The sequence below is a fragment of the Physeter macrocephalus genome, chromosome 11 (genome assembly GCF_002837175.3).
Source record: "Physeter macrocephalus isolate SW-GA chromosome 11, ASM283717v5, whole genome shotgun sequence".
NCBI lineage: Eukaryota > Metazoa > Chordata > Mammalia > Artiodactyla > Physeteridae > Physeter > Physeter macrocephalus.
Window position 1 is genome coordinate 157,051,873 of NC_041224.1, and position 20,307 is coordinate 157,072,179.

The window sequence follows — 20,307 nt, forward strand, 5'->3', positions numbered from 1 at the left end:
GCAGGCTCAGTAGTTGTGGTGCATGGGCTTAGTTGCTCCGCGGCATGTGGGATCTTCTCGGACCAGAGTTGCTCCGCGGCATGTGGGATCTTCCCGGACCAGGGCTCGAAGCAGTGTCCCCTGCATTGGCAGGCGGACTCTTAACCACTGCGCCACCGGGGAAGTCCTAAACCTTTCTTTCAAGCATGAAAGTTCCTCAGGCCCCGGCCCAATTCCAGTGGCCCAGGTTTTGAAGAGCAAGACCCTCATTTATCTTTCATTCTGTCAAGTCTCCGAGCCTGTCTCCTCTCAGTCTGCCCACCTCTCTTTTTCCGTTTCCTAAGCTGTATAGAGGCGGTTGGGAGCGAGGTCTCCAGGAGCCTCTCAGCCCGCCTCCTTCGGTCCCTGGGTACAAGGTGGGCGTGCTGGGGCCTTGGGTCATGAACAGGCTGAGGCTCCGTGCCCAACCCTGTGCTAGGCCTGTAGTGTCGAATCTTTGCCTTCTAGAACTTCTCCTACTGGCCCCCCGTCAGGACTGAGGGCCTCAGCAGAACTCCTCTTTCTTGCTCCCAGCCGAGCCCGGTGACTGTCCTGCCGCCCTCCCTCTTCCGGGGACTCGAGAGTTTAGAGCTATTAGGAATTTAGCTAATAATATAGGAATATTACCCTATTCCTCTCTTCCCCATCCCTCCCCGCATTTCGGGGGGCTCTGGGCTAGAGCAGGGGAGCAGAGCTGTAAGGCAGGCTGGCTTGTGTCCTAAGGAGTCCAGGAGATCCCCAAGTGAGAACACAAAGGGAGGGCCTGGGGCTGAAGGGAGAAGGCCGGGGTGCTCAGGGATTGGACTCCCAGGTTGGTGTTCCATGGCCCTGCAGCCAGGTCAGCAGGTCACAGGGGAAAACCACATATATCTCCGGCGACCTTTACCTTTCAGTGCCCAGATGTCCAGTGCTCCAGGCCACCTGGCTTGTCTAAGGCTTCCCACGCCACCCAGTTTGCACTTCCTGGCAACAGTCTACACTCAGGACCCTCCTTGCCTGTTTTCTCCTTTGGGCAGAGTCTGGAGTCTGATAGGTTAATGAGCTGATGGCCTTAGCTAGTAAGTGGTGAAGCCAGCACTCACTCTGCCTTTCTAGAGCCAGGAGGTAGGAGGAGAGAGCTGAGTACACTCTAGTCTCCGCTCCCGTTAGTAAAAAGCCCAAGAACCTGGCTGGGCCTAAGCAGTCAGGGTGGTGTATTCCAGCCAAGAGACAGAGGGTCTGACTCCACATTTGAGGGGCTGGGGGAAAGTCACCGGATCTCCCCTCCCTGGCATCTGCCCACAACTTGGGCAGGAGGTTCTAATCGAGGAGAGGGTTCAAGTACTGTTCTAGAGCCAGTGCTGCCACTGAGGCCGATTTATCACCAACAGGAAAGGGTTAGAATTTATTGAGCATATCCATGTCCAGACACTATGCAAGGGACTTTGCATCATTACCTTTTTTCATTCTCATAATAACTCTGCGAAGTAGATCCTATTTATTATAGCCTGTTTTACTGTTGAGGAAACGGAGGCAACGAAGTTAAGTAACTGGCCTGAGGTCACATAGCTAGTAAGTGGTAGGGACAGGATTTGACCTCTGGACTGACCCTGGCACCTCCAGGAGGCCTCCGTGCTCCACCGCCTTCCTCACTCTAACGGACTGTGACCAAGAGCTGTGTCCAAAGTTCAGACCAAGCCAGGATCACTGGGTCTGGGTCAAAGGTGTGTCAGAGCTGCCTCTTAGATGGCTTGTGACAGCCAACTGTGCTCATCTGTCCAGCTTCTCATTCAGGAACATCAGGCTGGTAGCCTGAAATAGGCCATGGTGGAGTATATACACCATGAAAATTGGCATATACTACAAATCAGGGCTTTTTTCCTCCCAGAAAACCACTGGCCTGGGTGCACCAGGAAACACTGGGCCCTGGATGAGCTATCGATGCTTTAGGCAGAAGGTACGAAGGAACGTGCTGATCTGAGTCTAAGCCTTTTCTGCAGGGGACCCAGGTCGTCCTGGGCAGGTGTTCCTAGTCCCAGGACCAGGCTGGAGAAGCAGAAAAAGCCCAACAAGGCACCTAGTCCTGGCTCTACTATTTACTAATCAGACAATTAACTGAATCTCTCCTGGGTAGAACGGGGACAAAAACAGCACTGCCTTCACTGGGCCTTTATGAGGATTCAGTGTCACAGATGCATCATGAGTTGGTAAACTAACTTGTGCCAGTCAAGAAGTGTTTGGTCCTTTTCTAATCTGCCTATCCTCGGCAGTTCCGTCTCCTGAGGATCTGCAGGATCCCCTTTCTCTCACCTCCAGCTACTCTTGGTCCTAAGAAGGAGGTCGGTCAGACAGCCCAGAAGATCCCCAGTTTCACGGTGCAGTGGACTCCTCCCTCAGCTTCTGTCCAAAACATGTCAGCTCTTACCTCCTTTGGACCCTTAACATGACTCCTGATAACAGATGACCCCTGTCAAGATGGGGGCCTCTGGGACGTCCCTGGCGGTCCAGTGGCTAGGACTCTGTGCTTCCAATGCAGGGGGCACGGGTTCGATTCCTGGTCAGGGAACTAAGATCCCGCAGGCCGCATGGTGTGGCCAAAAAACAAACAAAAAAACCAAACCAAAATAAAACAAAACAAAAAAGATGGGGGCCTCTTTGTAAGCAGAATGGACATTGCTGCTACCATGCCGGGCCACTCAGCTGTCTCAGAAGTGGACAACCGTTACTCTCTCTCTCTCACTCCTTTCTATACTTGTGTGAGGAGGTTCAAAGAGAAAAAGTAAGGTCCAGCTTCCTACTTATTTTAGAATAAGTTTAAATAAATCAAAATAACAACCAACATTACTCAAGTAACCTTATCCATGAGAGGGCCTAAATGTTCCCTGGTGTCATCAGGCCCACCTGCCTAGCCCAGGGCCTCTGCTGGAATTAGAATGGCCTTATACTCCAGACACAGTGGAATGGTTCCTGCACTCAAAACATTCTTCTCTTCTTTCTGGGAGCCAGAGGACAAGTCAGGTTCAATTAAGTACAACAAGAACAACATGGCGTTCAAAATAAGCGCTATTTATTACAAAAGTAAACGGCCTCTGATTATCTGCGGAAAGTTTTTTTTAATATAAAGTGTGGTTCAAGAAGCCGGCTGGAGGTTGAGCTAACAAACGTCTCCCTCCGCCAGCAAGTCTGTGGGGCGTGTCACATTCTGCCTGCTCCTGGGGGCTGGAGCCCATATTCAGAGCACCACCACGACAGCCCCTTCCCTCAGCATCTTCCAACAACAGAACCTGAGTACTTGAAGCTGCATCAACCCATGCGGCCTTGTCCCCAGAGAAGTGTCTGCCAGTCTGGGCAAGGAAGAAGAGGAGGGAGTGGGCGGACAGTTCTTCTCCATCTTTGGAAAGCAGTGTAAGAGACAAAGGAGACTTTTGTCCCCAGTGTGGCCAAATTAGGAGGGAGGGATGGGCAGGAAGCTGGCTGAGCTTTCTCCTTCCTCACCCTCACTCAGAGTGGCTGCCTTCAGAGCACCTCCCTTCCAACAAGTTCCTATTAGGAAATAAGGCACAAGGGAACATCAGCCACCTTCCGGTTGTCATCGTGGGGCCGTTGTTCTTTGCTAAGAGCCAAGCACAGGTTCCTCAATTCCACCTCCAGGAGAGCCCACCAAGATGGCTGCCCCCACCCAGCTCAGAAGAAACGAAATTGGCCTGGGGGAGAGAAAGGGAGAAGCGGGGGAGGCGGGGAGAGCGGGAGGTTCTCCATCCCAGCTCTCCTTCCCTTCCAGAAATGCAATTAAGCAAGCAGCCCAGACTCAGCACCCGGCAGCGCTTCCTGCTGGGGGAAATCAAAAGGGCTGCAGCCCTGGGAAAGGGAGGTCATCAGGCCCCAGATCTAATTAACAAACCTGCCTTGCTTTTGACATTGCTGCATTTCCTCTATTAACATTAATAATGGTTGGTCTGAATGTCCGAGCATGGCCAGAAGCTTCCCTCCCCACCACCCAGTAGGTAGCACAGCCTGTCCTTGGGACCAATTTCCAGTCTCCGTGGCAACCGCCTAGCAAAGATGCTCTAAAGAGCTCTGACCCTGTCAGAGCTGGTGGGGGCTACAGAGGAGGGAAGATGGAGTGTGGCAGAGATGCATCATTAAACCTTGAAGCATCACAGTCCTCTGAGACAAAATAATATTTTGTCATGCACCGGGAGGCCAGAGGCCGGCTGAAGGATTGGGCTTGGGTTTGTTCAGTTCTAACCCAAGGGTTTTCTTTATCTCTTTCGTATGGGGAGGAAGTAAAAGGAACAGCTCCGAGCTTCTTGCTTGGGCTTCAAAGTGGTAGAGAGGAGAAGCTCCAAGGCATTTCTAGGTGCTCTGGGTCTTTGGGGAAAAAGAGATTGGTGAGACAGTGACACAGAGTAAGGGAAATGAAATGAAGTGAAAGGGAGGGGGGCTGTCAGCAGGGGAGGACTAGAGAAGTAAAAATGGGGAAAGCTTAGTGAGTGACAGGAACACCAGCCCAGAAAGGCCAAGGCAGCCCACACCCTGACGCCCTGCTGGGACCCCAGACCAGCACCATACACATCCCTGCTCTGCACACATCCACCTCAGCTGCTAAGAGAGGGGCCCCAAAGGCTCTCCCTGCAATCAGGAGAATGCATCGGGCCCACCCTCACAGTCAGGCTGGATGCAGAGGGTAAGGGATGGGCAGCCAGAAATCACCTCTGGCTCACAGGGCCTGAGAACACACAGTAGCCAAGGACAGGGTGCCGTCCCTCCCGCCAGCCTTGTGATGTGACGTTCTCAGACAGCGAGGAACCGAGGGCTGAGGAGGGCCAACAGGGCTGGTGAGTCCTCAGCTGCCTCGCTCTGGGGCCCAGTCCTCTGCGCGCATTGCAGGCAGAAGTCCAGCCGCCTGCGGCCACGGAGGAGACTTCCCGGCCGCAGCCACATGGGGAAGCAGCTGGGAGGCGGGCCCTCCAGCTCAGGGGCCACAGCTGTATTTGCTTATTTGTGGGAAGGAGGGCAGCACAGCCGTGACAATACCATCTGCTCTGCCCTTGGTGACATACCGAGGTGGGGTCAGTGCTTTCAGCCTTCTTGGAGGTCTGAGAATTCTTGATGAATCTTACAAACCAAATCCAGTGTGAAAAAAAACCCCAGAGAATACTATTGTAGCCCTGGACGACTTCTTAGAGTTTATGACACTCAGCTGTCCACAGTCACGGTCTATATTCCACAGGTATACGGACACATGTACCCTCACATGCACACTCCCCCCCACACTCACACCCACCCTCTCGCACACTCATCCCTCCTCATGCTGCACACTCGGGGAAACGGGCTTGAGAGATGTTGTCGCCTGTTGCTGAGCCAGCCCCAGCGGAGGAACCTCTGCGGTTAGAGCAGAGCCATGGCCCTCTCTAGAGGCTTAAACTCCGGGTACGCTCCCAGGGCGTGGTCCTGGCAGGTGGCAGAATTCCGCAGGCTCCTCAGGCAGCTTCCTCCACAGCTGGGAGGGTCCAGGGACTGGCTCCACAGCTGGCTGTCCCCAGGAAGCTCCTGGACCCAGGCTGGAGTCCTTGCAGTGGCCTCAGAAGTCCCATGATTCCAGCCACCTTAGTCCTGCCATCGGACTTCGGGGGTCCTGGGCTAGCGGACCAACCATCCCATACGCCAGAGGATGGAAGAGGTAGAAGCTGAGGGAGAGAATCCAGGGGGAGGCAGTGGGCGCCCTAGTGCCTCAGTGGAGGCGAGGAGCCCTGCAGACCTTTGAGATTCAGCTCCTCCTGCTGGAGCTCATCGGACCCTCTCTACCTACAAGGCCCACCCCTTTTGGTCACCATGTCTGCGCGAGTTTGCCACCTGGCCATACCATAGTCTGCGAACTTGGAAGAGGCTGGCTTAATGCCAGGGAGGGAAAGGGCTCTTCCCAAGAGGCCCAGGAGACAGAGCAGTCCAGGGTCTGGTCATGGACTGTTCAGCCCAGACTATTTGTTAAAATGTGTAAATGCTCTCGGGCCTCAGGCCCCCGATTCCCTGCTCAGGCTTTTATGTTGCCCCGCCGCCCCTAAAGGCCAGTGATTCTCAGCGCGGATCAGTGAGACCTGCGAGGTGGGGAAGAGGGCAGCTTACCAAACGACACCCCCCTCCTAGTCATTCTGAGCCCCGCATCACAGCCCCGGCGCCCCTCCACCACCTGCTCCTTCACCCCACTGAGAGCTCTTCTGGTTGGGAGCCACGTGACTAAAGAGGGGCACCCTCCCTCGTGGGCCGGAGTGGTCCATAAGCTGGGAGCCACTGGCAAGAGGAAAGAATGCAGAGAGGTAGCCCGTGCTTCGCCCATCTGGCTGCACATTCGGGTCACGTGGGGAGCTTTAAAAACTGGCTGACAGGACCCAAACTGGGCTCAACTGAATCAGAACCTCTGGAGATGGAGCCGGGCACCAGTGTGCTTCAAGAGCATGCCAGGGGGTTCTAAAATGCACCCGGGACCCAGGCCTCAGTGCTGGGGGGCAGCAATGCAAGGTGCAGGGGTTGCTCACCTGTAGGCAATTCCCAGGAGCAGACTCAGGATTCCCAGCGCGTGTACGTGCCCAGCCAGAGAAAAGGAGGCCAGGCTCCAGGCACAGAGCCGCAGGAGCGTGTCCCACAGAAGGCCTATGGAAGGAAGAGAAACCTCGCACCGGTCTGGCAGAGGATGCCTTCTGGGGAGGCAGCAGACGGAGCCCCCCAGGTCAGGGAAGCAGAGGGCTCCCCCTCAGCGCTGGCGCTCCATGGTGGCCTCCTCCCCTGCCCCGCCCTTATTACCCAGGTCTAGGAGGGCAGCGCTGACCTGTCAGCATGCTGGAGAAGAGCATGGCGGGGAAGTAGTGGTGGAAGTAGAGGATCCGGCCCATCAGGAAGAACGGGAAGTAATGGATCATCCAGCCCAACAGGAGCTGCCCGCCTCCTTGCAGCAGGACCTGGGACAGCCCTGGGCCCCAAGCAGCACAGCCCGGTCAGCCGACAGGGACGGGGCAGAGAGCCTGGTCTAGCCCAGCTCTGCCCCTTCCTTGCTGTGTGACTTGCATAAGCCACATCACCTCGTTGGGCCTTCCTTCCCTCCTCTGCCCAAGCTGAACAATCCTACAGCAGCTGGCAGGAGAGGAGCAACTGCTTGCTACCCGGCCCAGGGAGGCCTCGGCACCCACGGCAGGGGCGCCAAACCCCGGCAGCAGGCAGCCTGGCCTGCAGCTCCAGCTCCCACATCTCTGCTGTCATGCAGGTCTTTGCAGCAGCAGACGGGGCGGAGGTGCGGGCAGAGGTAAGGACGGAGGTGGGAGAGGGGGCGGTCTGGGACTATGTCTGTTCAGACGTGGAGCTGCAGAGGCAGAGAGAGCCTGTGTGAATGTCTCAGATGCTGTGGCCCACGGCCTGGGGGCTGCTCTCTACGTGACTAGAGGACAAGGCCATGGGATGAGGAAGGGGCAGAAGAGAAAAGGTGGGCGGCTCTGCATAGAGCATAGAGGACAAAAGTGAAGGCTCTGAACTCAGTCCGCGTGGGTGTGAACCTCAGTTCTATCCCTTACTGGGACAAGTTTCTTAACCTCTTCGTGCCTTGATTTCCTAACCCATAAAGCAGGAGTAATAAACTCTACTTTATAGGGTTGTTGGGAGGATGTGGTGTTTAACACAGCACTGGGCATTTGGTGACTGAGTTCTAAAAAGCAAAAGAGAAGGGAAGAAGGGGAGGGAAAGGCAAAGGATGGCCCATCAGCAGACGGGCCCTCCCCCAGTGCAGGTGCCCTCCTGACTGCTAGGTGGGCGGGCGGGAGAGCCCAGGGACCCGACCTTCAACCTCGGCAGGCAGACGTGCCCCTCTCTGCGCAGCCACAGCAAAGATGCTCCCTGAGAGGAGGTAGAGGGCGATACTCAGCAGATTCAGCCACCAAACCACCTGCAGGGAAACGAGAACAGGAGGGTGAGAGAAAGCAGCAGCTCTCCACGGGCACAGCTCAGGGCCCAAAGCGCGGTGCGCGGGGCACTCACCGGGTTGCCGAGCAGATACACTCGGAAGTCGGTGTCATTGATCCCTGAGAAGCGCAGGCCCTGTGGAGCAGAGGACACGCTGCTGGCCCAGAGCTCAGCTCCTCCCAGCCGCACGAGCTCCAGGAGGAGGAAGACGGGTCACCCTTCGTAGACAGGGAGCCCTGACGGGAGGCTCGGAGTGGGCGCCTTCTACGGGAGGTCCCTGGGAAGGCTGATCCGAATCGGGGTAGAAGACAGAGCCCGCCTCTGGCCACCGCGAGCCAGGCGAGGCCGCGCCCTGCTCCCCCAGCGCACCCCACGTCCACCAAATCTCAACGCCCTCTTGCTTGCCTCAGGCCCTACCTGATAGTTGATAGGCCAGTGCCAGGGTTTGGATGTGAACTCGTTGTCTTTGGGTTTGAGGCCATTGTTCCCCTGCAGGAAAGTGGCAAAGAAAAGCTAGTCAAAGCAGAGCTCTAGAAGGCCGACAGGAACGTGAGGGACGGGGATCTGATGTGTGGCCAGGTGTCAAGAGAAACCCTCTCCCCTCTCCTTCCCTTGCAGGGAAGAATCAGGCACTCATTCTCAGTCGCTGCCCACCTGCTCACAAAAACTGACTGACTTTTCCCAACAAGCAAGCCTCCATATCCCAGCAAAGACAGTCCATTCAGACCCTCTCTGCTCGAGAGAAAGAGGAATGAGAGACTTGTTTCCCACAGGCACAAAATACATATCCATCTCCAGGCCAAGGATAAGGTGTCAAGAGGATGAGGAGGGGCATATAAAATCAGGGCTGACTTGCTTGTTCCCTTGGAAGGCCAATTTCAAACACAAACCCAGAAACTCTAAGTTCCTGGACTTTGAAAAAGTTACTTTAGCCTAGTGTTTCTCAGCGTTTTTTCCCATTATTGCCTGCCCCCACTCAACCTTTTTAAGACATCTATTCCCTAAACACTCCCCAGCCATGACATTTTAAAGAAATTTTTATTGAGGTATAATTCATATGTAACATATTAGTTTCAGATATACAACATAATGATTTAATATTTGTATATATCGCAAAACAATCACCACAATAAGTCCCCTCATGACATTTTAATACCATAGCTATTCTGTATATCTGTTTACATAATGCAGGAATACCTGTGCTTTATACATTAAAAAGTTAAGGGTTGTTTTTTTTTTTCCCACCCTCCAAGAATACATTTTACCCCCTGGGAGCGATATCGCTCTCTCTGGTTGAGAATGCAACACTTTAGCCTGAAGGACCCAGACACAGCCCATTTAGTCCAACAGCCAAGAATATTCAACAACCTGTCTCTAAATGGCAAAATCAGGCCTTTGCTAAAACAAGAAGGAAAAGGAGCAGGCTCCTGGATCCTACCCAGCAGGATGGCGTCAGCCTCATCATCAGGACAGACTGAGAAGTCATTCCCAAGAAGGGGAGTGAGGTGCTAGGAGTTAGGCTGGGGTTTCTCCACCTCGGCACTATTGACATTTGGGGCTGGAGAAGTCTCTGGTGTGGGCTGGCCTGTGCAGTGTAGGGTGTTTAGCATCCCTGGCCTCTACTCACTAGATGCCAGAAGCATTCCTACCCCTCCATGATGCCAGCCAAAAATGTCTCCAGACATTGTTAAATATCCCCTCAGAGGCAAAAATCGCCCTCTATTGAGAACCACTGGCCTAGCCCAAGAAAGATCCAGGTCTGGTTCAGTGAACCACCACCCAGTGCCTTACTAACCCAACTCCTTGAGGTCTTGGGAATCATTTGCAGGCCTCCCTACGGTGGCTGGATTGATCCTCCAGGGTTAAAAGTGCCAGTGGGGTGTCACACCCAAAGGGGTCAGCTGCACAGCCCCTGGACCATTATGGCCATCTGAAGGGCCTTTGAATGAAGAATGAATCATTCTGGACCCCAGAGCAGCTGCTGAGGGAAATCAATTCCTTCAAACCAGTACAGTCCAGTCCCAAACCCAGGGACTCCAGCCAGAGCTATAACAAGCCAAGGGCATCCTACACATTAAACTCTTAAGAAATCCAGCTCCTTTAGTAAACCAAGAAGCGGAAGGAAGGAAAATCTGTAACCATTATAGGCATGTGTATGTGTACATTGTTCTCTATGCTTAACGCCTAGTGGGCTTATTCCAGCTAACCTCAGCAGGCTGGGCAGCCTTCTCCGCCCAGGCCTTAGGTCCTCTGCTCAGCTAGCAGAAGCCCTGTCCCCTGCAGTTTCTATAGTCCAGACAATTTTGATCTCTCTCCCCATCCTGACTCTACATCAGTTGAATAAGAAAGGTTCCTTATGTCCCTCTTCTTCTTTGACTCTACCTCTTAGATAATGAAAGGAAAAATAAGACTATTTATTTAGACTTAGTCTTAAAATTCTACCCAGATCTAAAACGATATTTTGACTGACAGGCACATATTCAAAAGAACTATGTCATCAGGCCAGAGTGACAGCTACAAGCAGAGAGTCAGAGAAGAAGGGACCCAGAGATCGCTTATTGTCAACTCATCACCTCCCAATGTGCAGAAATGACAAAATTTGAATTTTTAAATTTAATCTGTTGAAATAAGTCAACCATATTTACTGAGTACATAATCACTTCCAGGAAAGACCAACTGACAATGGCTCACCAGGGGAAAAATAACAACTGCTACACCTCTCTGCAGCCCTGCACAGATACACGAACCTGGCTTGAGATACCGTGATTCTTAAACATCGTTCCTGCAGAACACCGGTTTTCCAGAAGCCAAAGTAAAGAGGGTTTCCCCCTCAACATCAAAACCGCATCAGGGTTTTTCCAATTCACAGGGGAAACTTTAAGCTACTAGGTAGAACTTTCTCAATTTAAAGATTTTTTTTCTCTCAATTGTTCTTAAACCTTTGATGTCAGCTGTCAGCTACTAACAATAGAGAGTACAAACGACGAGTCTTTAAAACCTTAAAAAGAATCAACCATGCCCCCTAAACAGTTTGTTTCTGTCTGGGAACCTGAGTGGGCTCTTGGTTGGGATTTTATGCTGCATATAAACAACACACTCAAATTAGCTGTTCATCCTAACTAATCCTAATTTCATATGATGGAATCACCTATCAGTGTCTCATGATTTTCAACCAAGGGCACTATGATTTTCAGGAGCTCTGCCACTTCAACAGATGTGAGAATCACTTAGAGGCAGAGGAGTGTAGTGGTAACTAGCACTGACTCTGAAGGCCTGGATCCACCTCTTACATTTAGCTGTGTGACCCTGGGCAAGCTCCTTAACCTCTGTGCCTCAATTCCCTCATCTGTAAACTGGGAACAATCATCTCTGGAGGACTGTAATAAGTATTAAGTTAATATATGTGCAGTGCTTAGAGTAGTGCCTGGCACATAAGAGCTACATAAATGTTCATCATCATTACCGTCACCATCATTGCCACCACCATTCAATGCCTTTGAAGACCAAGTAAGCCAGTATAGGTGAAGACACTTTCTAAGTCCTCCACAAGGGGGCAGTGGGTCTATACCATGGTTACTGATCCACGATCCAAATTTGTGGATGCCCAAGAGCTCTTAGAGAAGCCACCAAATGCGAAGGGGCCACAGTACCCGGATCATCACCATGTGGGCCTCCAGCATTATCTCAGGAAAACTGGGCTGCAGCACGTCCAGGCTGATGTTTGGCACTAGAAAAAGAAATGACAGAGGTGTAAACCTTTCTCACACACCCCCTCCTCGTGGCTGCCTGTCCATGGTATCCACACTGCTGTCAGGGTCTGAGTGTAGCCTTCCTGACAAGCTAACAAGCAGGTGAGAGTGTTGAGGAGACAGAAGGATTCTCGATCATTCATTCAGCACGTATTAAGCACTCAGCAGATATTCAGAGGGAGGCAATGGCAACAGACGAAAAGCCCTGGGCCCCGGAGCTCCCACAGCCCTCGGCACCGTCAGCCTTCATGACGCTGCTCCCTCAAATGCTGCTCCGCCCGCGAGGCAGGGCTGTGAGGACAGGGACGGAGCCTGTCTCATTCACCAAGGCAACCCCAGGGCCCCACATGGCTCCCAGCATCTAAACAAAGAGCTGTTTAATTACTTAGTTAATTAGCTGGTTGGTTAAAATAGGTGGTAAAAAGAATGAAATGGGAAGCATGAAGAGGAGAAATCAAGCAGAAGCACGAAGGGGGTAGCTTAAGAGGACAGGTGATGAATCCAGACACTCGTTGAGTTGAAGATGACACGGGAGTGGAAATGTCAATTGGAGCCTGGTAGTATAAATATGGGGATCAGATCAAGGGCTGCAGCCACTGCTTTCTGTACAAGCCTTGGCTGGATGTGGGGAGGGGAGGAGCCCACACAGGGGCGGAAAGGGAAAGCACCGGCCTGCTCTAAGCCTTGAGGGTAGGGAGGTAACCACAGAGGGGATAGAATAGCCCAGGAGGCAAGCAGATGGACCTGCATTACAGGCGGCAAGAGAGTCATATCCAGCGGGAGGCAAGGAAAGTGACCAGAGACAACCAGCTCTGGCCCCGAGTGAGGTCGTTGGTCACTTTAGGGAGAGGAGTTTAAAGAGGATGGGAAGTTTAAGTGGATGGGGAGAAAAAAGGAGCTCCCTATCTAGACAATTCATATGAAGAGATTAGGTTTAAAAAAGGAAGAAAATGGCAACAATAAGATAAAGTGGCAGCAGAGTCTGTAAAGGTTTCTTTTCCTAAGATGAGAGTTAGTTAGAAATGTTCCCTTCAGAGCCAGCCCAGGACATGGCTTCACTCACATTTGGGATTGATATGGTCTTCCACATTCCAGATGGAGTTGAGGGTTTCCTTTAGGTATGGAGTGCAGGTGACTTCCAACTGCTCCCAGGCCCTGTGAAAAGTAGTCACAGATGTCTCTCAGAAGACCTGAAACCCACCGGAGAGTAACACTGCCAACTGCTCTTCAATCTACGGCGCCCCTCTCTTTCCAACCCAGTGGCCATGCTTTTTTCAGCCTCACACTTCTATATTCCACAACTGTCCTAGGAGGAGTCTAGCACACAACATTCCCATTTTAGAAAGAGACATAGATCAAGAGAGTTATCACAAGCCAGATGTACAAATGCTCAACTATTACAACACATGAAACACGAAAGGAACTCTGGAGCTCTGGGCTCCATAAAACTCTTAATGCCTTTCCTCCCTCCATCCACCACAAAGAAAAAGCAAACCTGAGGTGAACGTCGACCATTGCGAAATGGAAGTTTTTGGTATACTCCTTGTAGCGTGAAAGGAAAAGCATGAGCCACTAATGGGACATCAAAACCCCAGAGACTCACCACTTGGGCAGGACCTTTCCCGAGGAGCCCAGGACACAACCTGTCACCAGATGGATGAGGCGAATTCGACTTCTCAGCACTTTGATTCGGTTTCCAAATTTTCTGTTTACAACCTCAATCCGCCAGAAGTCATTTGAGTCTCCTGTCCCATTCTGCCACATAAATCAAGAAAAAAATACAAAGAAAGTAAGATGACTTTAGAGAAGACGTATCAGAAAAGGGAGATGGTCACCCTTTCAGATGGCATCATGTTACAATTTGGTCAAAGACCAAACCGGCCTAAATGATTGAGGTGGGAAAGGGAACAAGAGGGCCATAGAAATATACCAAGTGACTGCCATTGCCCCAGCACTCGCTATTACTACCAAGAAAAGTAGTATAATTCCTGGAACCTGAAGTCTAATTCTTCACTTTATAGAACTAGAGTTTAAGTTCTAAATAAATGTTTTTGCCCTTAAACTAAACTCAAGACATCACCATGTGCCAACAGAAATAAATTTGGGCTATTTGCATCCATTACTGTGGCCATGGGGACACTCACTCATCGAAGAAAGGTCTGGCCTAGATATCGTACTGTGGAAATTAAGACAGTTGTGTCTAATTCTCCTCAGGAAATGCCCACCAGAAAAAGATGAAGTTCAGAGTCTTGGCTCTAGTACAATGTGGGATGAGCAAATAGAAAGAGGGTTGGGAATTCCACCTTAAGGAACCCAGAATCTTTACTGAAGCACCAAAGCCCTTGGAAGGGAACGTAACAGATAGTCATAAATCTACTTTCCCACTAATTGTTTCTGTTTTCAAATTACTCCCCAAGCCATAAATACTCATAGAGCTTCCTCTATTAACTGCATCACCCCAAGGCAGTAAAAATCCAAAGCAATGTGGACAATATCCCTCTGTGGAACAGGGAAGTACTCCTTAAAAATAAAGCCAATGAGAATTTGGGATCTGGCAAAGGACAAACTTGTATATTCATCTGGGATCATATTGTGGCCCTGTGGCTTCTAAGTATAATATGATTTTAAAAGAGACCCTTACAGTATTCATATTTGACATTTATTAAGTGTCAGAACATAAAAATGGCATGGTAATTATGGGAGGCAAGAGATGGAAACAAATAGACTTCATAGGCTGCCTTTCCCACAGCAAAAAGCCTAGCCAGAAAGTTCCTAAATGTTAAGAGTCCCTGTGCAGCCAATCGTTAGGAACATTCCAGAATTCTGGGGAGGATGTGTTCCGCCACATGGCCCTGAGCCAGGCCCCACAGTTTTTGACATCCTGCTCACACTCGAGTGGCTCACTTACTATGCCATAGCCTGTGACCTGATAGTGCTTCCGGGTCAGGGGGGCCTCGTGATAGTGACTGTGCAAATTCCGAGAAGTCCTAGAAATTAAAAGAGAGAAGTGCCACTATCCTGAAGAAAAGAGATGTGCAATGTTTCTTCTTTTACCAAGGCTACTCAGAGTCATCTGTTCGGATAAGAAAAATTAGAATCCAAACCATTAAATCCAACATATCGGGAGGGACAGATGGTAGGAGTACTGGACCATACGCCAAGAAAGGGGCTTCACTTCCTGTTCACCCCACAACTTCAGGTGGGGGGCAGGGGAATGACTGAACACATTGGTGGCTTTGAGGCAAGCTAGCCTGACTTATGAGGCAGGTTTAGGGAGAAGAAAATTAAAATTTGTAATCTACGTATGCCTGAGATAGGTAAACTGCCTCCCTACCATCTATGCTTTCTACTCCTATCACCGGTTTTACAAAGTGGGGATCTGTGGGGGAAGTGGAGGGTTTAATTTAGATTTTACTTTGTGATTTTTGTAATAATCCTTACTTTTATCCATAACAAGTAATCAATGTTTGTTATAAAAATATTGGAAATTTGAAAAAATAAAATTTAGTTAATAAATTTTAATTTGTTTTAAAAATAAAATTTATTTAATAATAATAAAATTAAAATTTTAAGAATCCATAATCTTACTGACTAGGGAAAAAACACTGCTCATAGCTTTTCTATATGTATATTAAAAAATCCCTGGGGCTTCCCTGGTGGCGCAGTGGTTGAGAGTCTGCCTGCCAATGCAGGGGACGCGGGTTTGTGCCCTGGTCCGGGAAGATCCCACATGCCACGGAGCGGCTGGGTCCGTGAGCCATGACCGCTGAGTCTGTGCGTCCGGAGCCTGTGCTCCGCAACAGGAGAGGCCACAACAGTGAGAGGCCCGCGTACCGCAAAAAAAAAAAAAAAATCCCTGATTAAAAAAAAAAAATTCTGTATCTGACAATTCATATGAAATTTTTGCAGGGCTGCTTCTGTTGCTTATTTTTCCTGTTCATTCTTGCACATGGTGCCCTATTTCCTTGTGTGCTTAGTTATTTTTTACTGTGTACTATTCACTGTCACTGAAAAACTATTTATAGGAATGGATAACCACATCTTTCCCAAAAGAGGATTAACATTTGCTTTTAGCCAGGCACCTAGGGAACATTACCACAGTCTTAGGACCATGTTCATTTAAATTCATGGCCTGAAGATTTTGAGACCATCCAGGTGAAATGAATTTGGGTTGCAAATCCATGTGAAGATCAACTGGTAATTACAACTTCTCAGGAACCAGATTTAGTGTCCCCACCAACCTCACCCCCCGCCCTGCTCTCCCAAACACACTCTGGATATAGGTAGATGGGGCAGATTTATCCTAACCCTAAGCCTTTGGGGGTTACAAATTTGGGGGAAGATCACAATAATTTACCACTTTGGGTGAGCCTAGAGCTTTGACTTCAAAACTTCTTCTCTCTAGAGGCAGTCAAAACCCAAAAATCAAAACTCAAGATTGTGGGTTCAAGGCAGAAGTGGCCACAGTGTCCCACTTTTTCTCTGGATTCCCCCTTTCACTGAGATTTTGACCTAGTAACTCCTTACTATCTTGTCAGTTCTTTATGCTTTTAAGAAGATGTTTCTACATTTTCCAGCATTTTTAGTCATTTTCAGTGAGAACACTGGTTAAATGAACCAGTTTGCCATATTCAGAAACAGACTCCTATACTTTTCTAAAGGCAGCCCCTTAAGAAGAAGCTTTGGGCAACTCAATTTTTTTCTTTCTTCCCCCTAGGAAAAGGGCAGTTGAAAGGTACCTTCAAAATCCAAAGCTTCCCAAAGCCAAAATAGGCAAAGTAATCATTCTCCCATTCTAGCACAGCAGCCTTGTTCCATTTACTAGAGCCTCATCCACATGTGACTTCTGTTTATTTCCAGCTTAAAAGAGCTCTGTACCTTTGATGCTTATGCCACTCATTTATCCCAAACAGCACATTTACTTACTCTTTGTGTTCTAGTCGAATGACGTCTCCATGTCTTACAAACTCCACCGGGAGTGAAGGGTCTAGGGGATCTGTCAAGAAGAAACAAGCATTGATGTCTGAAACCGTTCACCCATTAAGCTAGCATTAATCAAGGGCTTACTGGTAAAGAGTTATAGTACAACGTGGTATGTACATGAGGTACTGATAGAGTGCTGTGGGACCAAAGCGAACTGTCTCAGAGGATACCGGAAGGGTGTCCCAGAGATAATGACTGAAAAGACTCTGAAAGGAGAGGGAGAACTTGTCAGGTGAACAAGTGGGGAAAAGCCACAGAGGTATGAAAGAGCAAAACTCATCTGAATCAGTGGCAAATTAATTCACATGGTTAGGGAGGGTGGGCAGGAAGGAGAGTGGGCATAGGTGAGGGTGTGGACAAGTGGGGCCAGACTGTGTATGCCACGCTAGGAAATGTGGCCTTTATCTGACAAGCACTGAAGCCCCCACTAGAGGATTTTTAAGCTGGGAAGCTAAAAAATAAGATTTTCCTTTTAGAAGTAAAAATATAGTCTTACAAATATTAATTCCATGCAAAAGACCATTTGACCAGCTCTCTTCAAAATCAAATGTTAAACCCTGCATATTTTGCCAGTGATTATCTTGTCTCTGGCAATAGACTTGATAAACGTGAGGCAAAGAAAATGATGAAAGAAAAGAATTACTTCTGTATCGTCAAGAAGTCAAGACCAGTGACGATCTAGAAAAGTGATGACAGTGGAAAAGGAGTTGGCAGTAATCACAGCAATACAGAAGGTCCTTGCAAATTTCTGTCCCAGGCAGTGGACACTAACACTCAAGGTCAGGAAACACAAATCTGCCAGGACAAATCACTGGCTCTCAAGAGAATTAGAGAACTCAACTGTAGAAATGCCCATTCCTGCGCTGCCTTCTAAGGTCTCTTAAGAAGAATAATCAGGACTTCCCTGGTGGCACAGTGGTTAAGAATCCACCTGCCAATGCAGGGGACACAGGTTCGATCCCTGGTCCGGGAAGATCCCACATGCCACGGAGCAACTAAGCCCATGCACCACAACTACTGAGCCTGCGCTCTAGAGCCCACGAGCCACAACCACTGAGCCTGCAAGCTGCAACTACTGAGCCTGCGTGCCACAACTACTGAAGCCCATGCTCCCTAGAGCCCGTGCTCCACAACAAAAGAAGCCACTGCAATGAGAAGCCCATGCACCACAACCAAGAGTAGCCCCTGCTCGCCGCAACTAGAGAAAGCCTGCGCGCAGCAACGAAGACCCAACACAGCCAAAAATAAATTAATAAATTTATTTTTAAAAAAAGAAGAAGAATCAGCAAGATGACAAATCAAATAAGTCAAAGGGGAGGGAAGTTTTACTTAATATGGATCTGTGGGGGAGGGGCACTTATGGCCATCAAGAACACAAAGACCTTTGTCTAGACAGTTCCCACTTCCCAGAATGCCTGTAGTGATCTGCCTTCACACGAATCCTTAGTCACCGGAGTGATATGCAGCCACCTTAACCTGGAAGCCACAGTGGAATAACAGAACAGGGACGTTCAAAGACTTGGTCCATGCCCACATGACTTTAGAAGTAAAGCTGGTCCTCCCTCAGAAGCCCTCATTGCAATAGACTGCTTATGTTTGGCCTGTTGAATAAAAACACAATCTATAACAGTACTATAAGGGACAGAAATAGATCCTGCCCAATGGTGTCATAATTTATATTACTGAGGAGTAGGATGCAAAGACAGTGGTCATGTAGGCCACATTTCAAGCCTAAAACCCATGACAATAAGGGAAGGTGGGAAAGGAACAGAGAAGGTAAATTTAGATGAGCAGCTGCCCACTTCCCCACAAAGGCCAGGAGCAGCTGACTCGAGACAGGCTGAGCCAGGTGGTGTTTGCTGAAGTGAGAACACCTATGGCATAAGACAATCAGACGGTGAGCAGGAGATGCCCTCTGTTCTGATCTCTTCTCGGCTGCAGCAAAAGGCACAGTCTGCAGGTAGCCAGCTGTCTGACCAAAAAACCAGAAAATCAGACATAGCCCTTGTCACAAAGCCCTGGGAGCCCTATAGGTGTGCTTCAGAGCAGCTTCACCCTGGACTGTCAGAGGCAGATGCGCAGGCATTGAGGGAGGTCCCAGGCACCAGCCTAGACGAGCCGAGCCACAGGGCTGGCAGGCCTGCAGATCTCCAAGAGACTGGCCCAGGCCTGGGATGACCAGTGGACAGCGGCCCTCTATCACATCCAGACAACCTGAGCTGTACTACATGCTGGGGTCTGCAAGGCTTGGTGTGCTCTAAATCAGAAATGAAAGCAGCCACAGTGTGCCCCAGGCACATGTCCAGGTAACCTCTTCTGGATTAAGTCTGAGCCTCAGCTGTCTGAGTCCCATATATATGCTGTCTACAAGAGACCCACTTCAGACCTAGAGCCACATACAGACTGAAAGTGAGGGGATGGAAAAAGATATCCCATGCACTTGGAAATCAAAAGAAAGCTGGAGTAGCAATACTCGTATCAGATAAAATAGACTTTAAAATAAAGAATGTTACAAGAGACAAGGAAGGACACTACATAATGATCAAGGGATCAATCTGAGAAGAAAATATAACAATTATAAATATATATGCACCCAACATAGGAGCACCTCAATACATAAGGCAACTGCTAACAGCTATAAAAGGGGAAATTGACAGTAACACAATAATAGTAGGGGACTTTACACCTCACTTACACCAATGGACAGAACATCCAAACAGAAAATTAATAAGGAAACACAAGCTTTAAATGACACAGTAGACCAGACAGATTTAATTCATATTTATAGGACATTACATCCAAAAACAACAGATTAAACTTTCTTCTCAAGTGCACATGGAATATTCTCCAGGATAGATCACGTCTTGGGTCACAAATTAAGCCTCAGTAAATTTAAGAAAATTGAAATCATATTAAGCATCTTTTCCCACCACAATGCTATGAGATTAGAAATCCATTACAGGGAAAAAACCGTAAAAAACACAAACACATGCAGGCTAAACAGTATGTTACTAAATAACCAAGAGATCACTGAATAAATCAAAGAGGAAATAAAAAAATACCTAGAGACAAATGACAATGAAAACACGACAATCCAAAACCTATGGGAGGCAGCAAAAGCTGTTCTAAGAGGGAAGTTTACAGCAATACAAGCCTACCTGAAGAAACAAGAAAAATCTCAAATAAACAATCTAAACTTACACCTAAAGAAACTAGAGAAAGAATTAGAAAACAGAACCCAAAGTTAGTAGAAGGAAAGAAATTTCTAAGAAGAGCAGAAATAAATGAAATAGAAACAAAGAACACAATAGCAAAGATCAATAAAACTAAAAGCTGGTTCTTTGAGAAGATAAACCAAATTGATAAACCATTAGGCAAACTCATCAAGAAAAAGAGGGAGAGGACTCAAATCAATAAAATTCGAAATGAAAAAGGAGAAGTTACAACAGACACCACAGAAATACAAAGCATCCTAAGAGACTACTACAAGCAACTCTATGCCAATAAAATGGACAACGTGGAAGAAATGGACAAATTCTTAGAAACATATAACCTTCCAAGACTGAACCAGGAAGAAATAGAAAATATGAACAGACCAATCACAAGTAATGAAATTGAAACTGTGATTAAA

At 48.9% G+C, this 20,307-nt stretch overlaps 1 protein-coding gene across 1 annotated transcript in view; it reads right to left on the reverse strand.

Moving 5' to 3' along the window:
• Positions 1–3,048: 3,048 nt before the first annotated feature.
• Positions 3,049–20,307, reverse strand: part of POMT2 (protein O-mannosyltransferase 2) — a 48,044-nt gene continuing 30,785 nt past the window's right edge. Inside the window, exons 11-21 of the mRNA XM_007106982.4 lie at positions 16,620–16,689; positions 14,602–14,680; positions 13,297–13,448; positions 12,757–12,848; positions 11,595–11,671; positions 8,362–8,433; positions 8,020–8,079; positions 7,822–7,927; positions 6,824–6,964; positions 6,534–6,648; positions 3,049–5,687 (exon numbers count right to left, since the gene is read on the reverse strand). Coding sequence (XP_007107044.2) covers positions 5,582–5,687; positions 6,534–6,648; positions 6,824–6,964; positions 7,822–7,927; positions 8,020–8,079; positions 8,362–8,433; positions 11,595–11,671; positions 12,757–12,848; positions 13,297–13,448; positions 14,602–14,680; positions 16,620–16,689 — 1,070 coding nt within the window. The 3' untranslated portion in view covers positions 3,049–5,581. The remainder of the gene's footprint in view (positions 5,688–6,533; positions 6,649–6,823; positions 6,965–7,821; positions 7,928–8,019; positions 8,080–8,361; positions 8,434–11,594; positions 11,672–12,756; positions 12,849–13,296; positions 13,449–14,601; positions 14,681–16,619; positions 16,690–20,307) is intronic.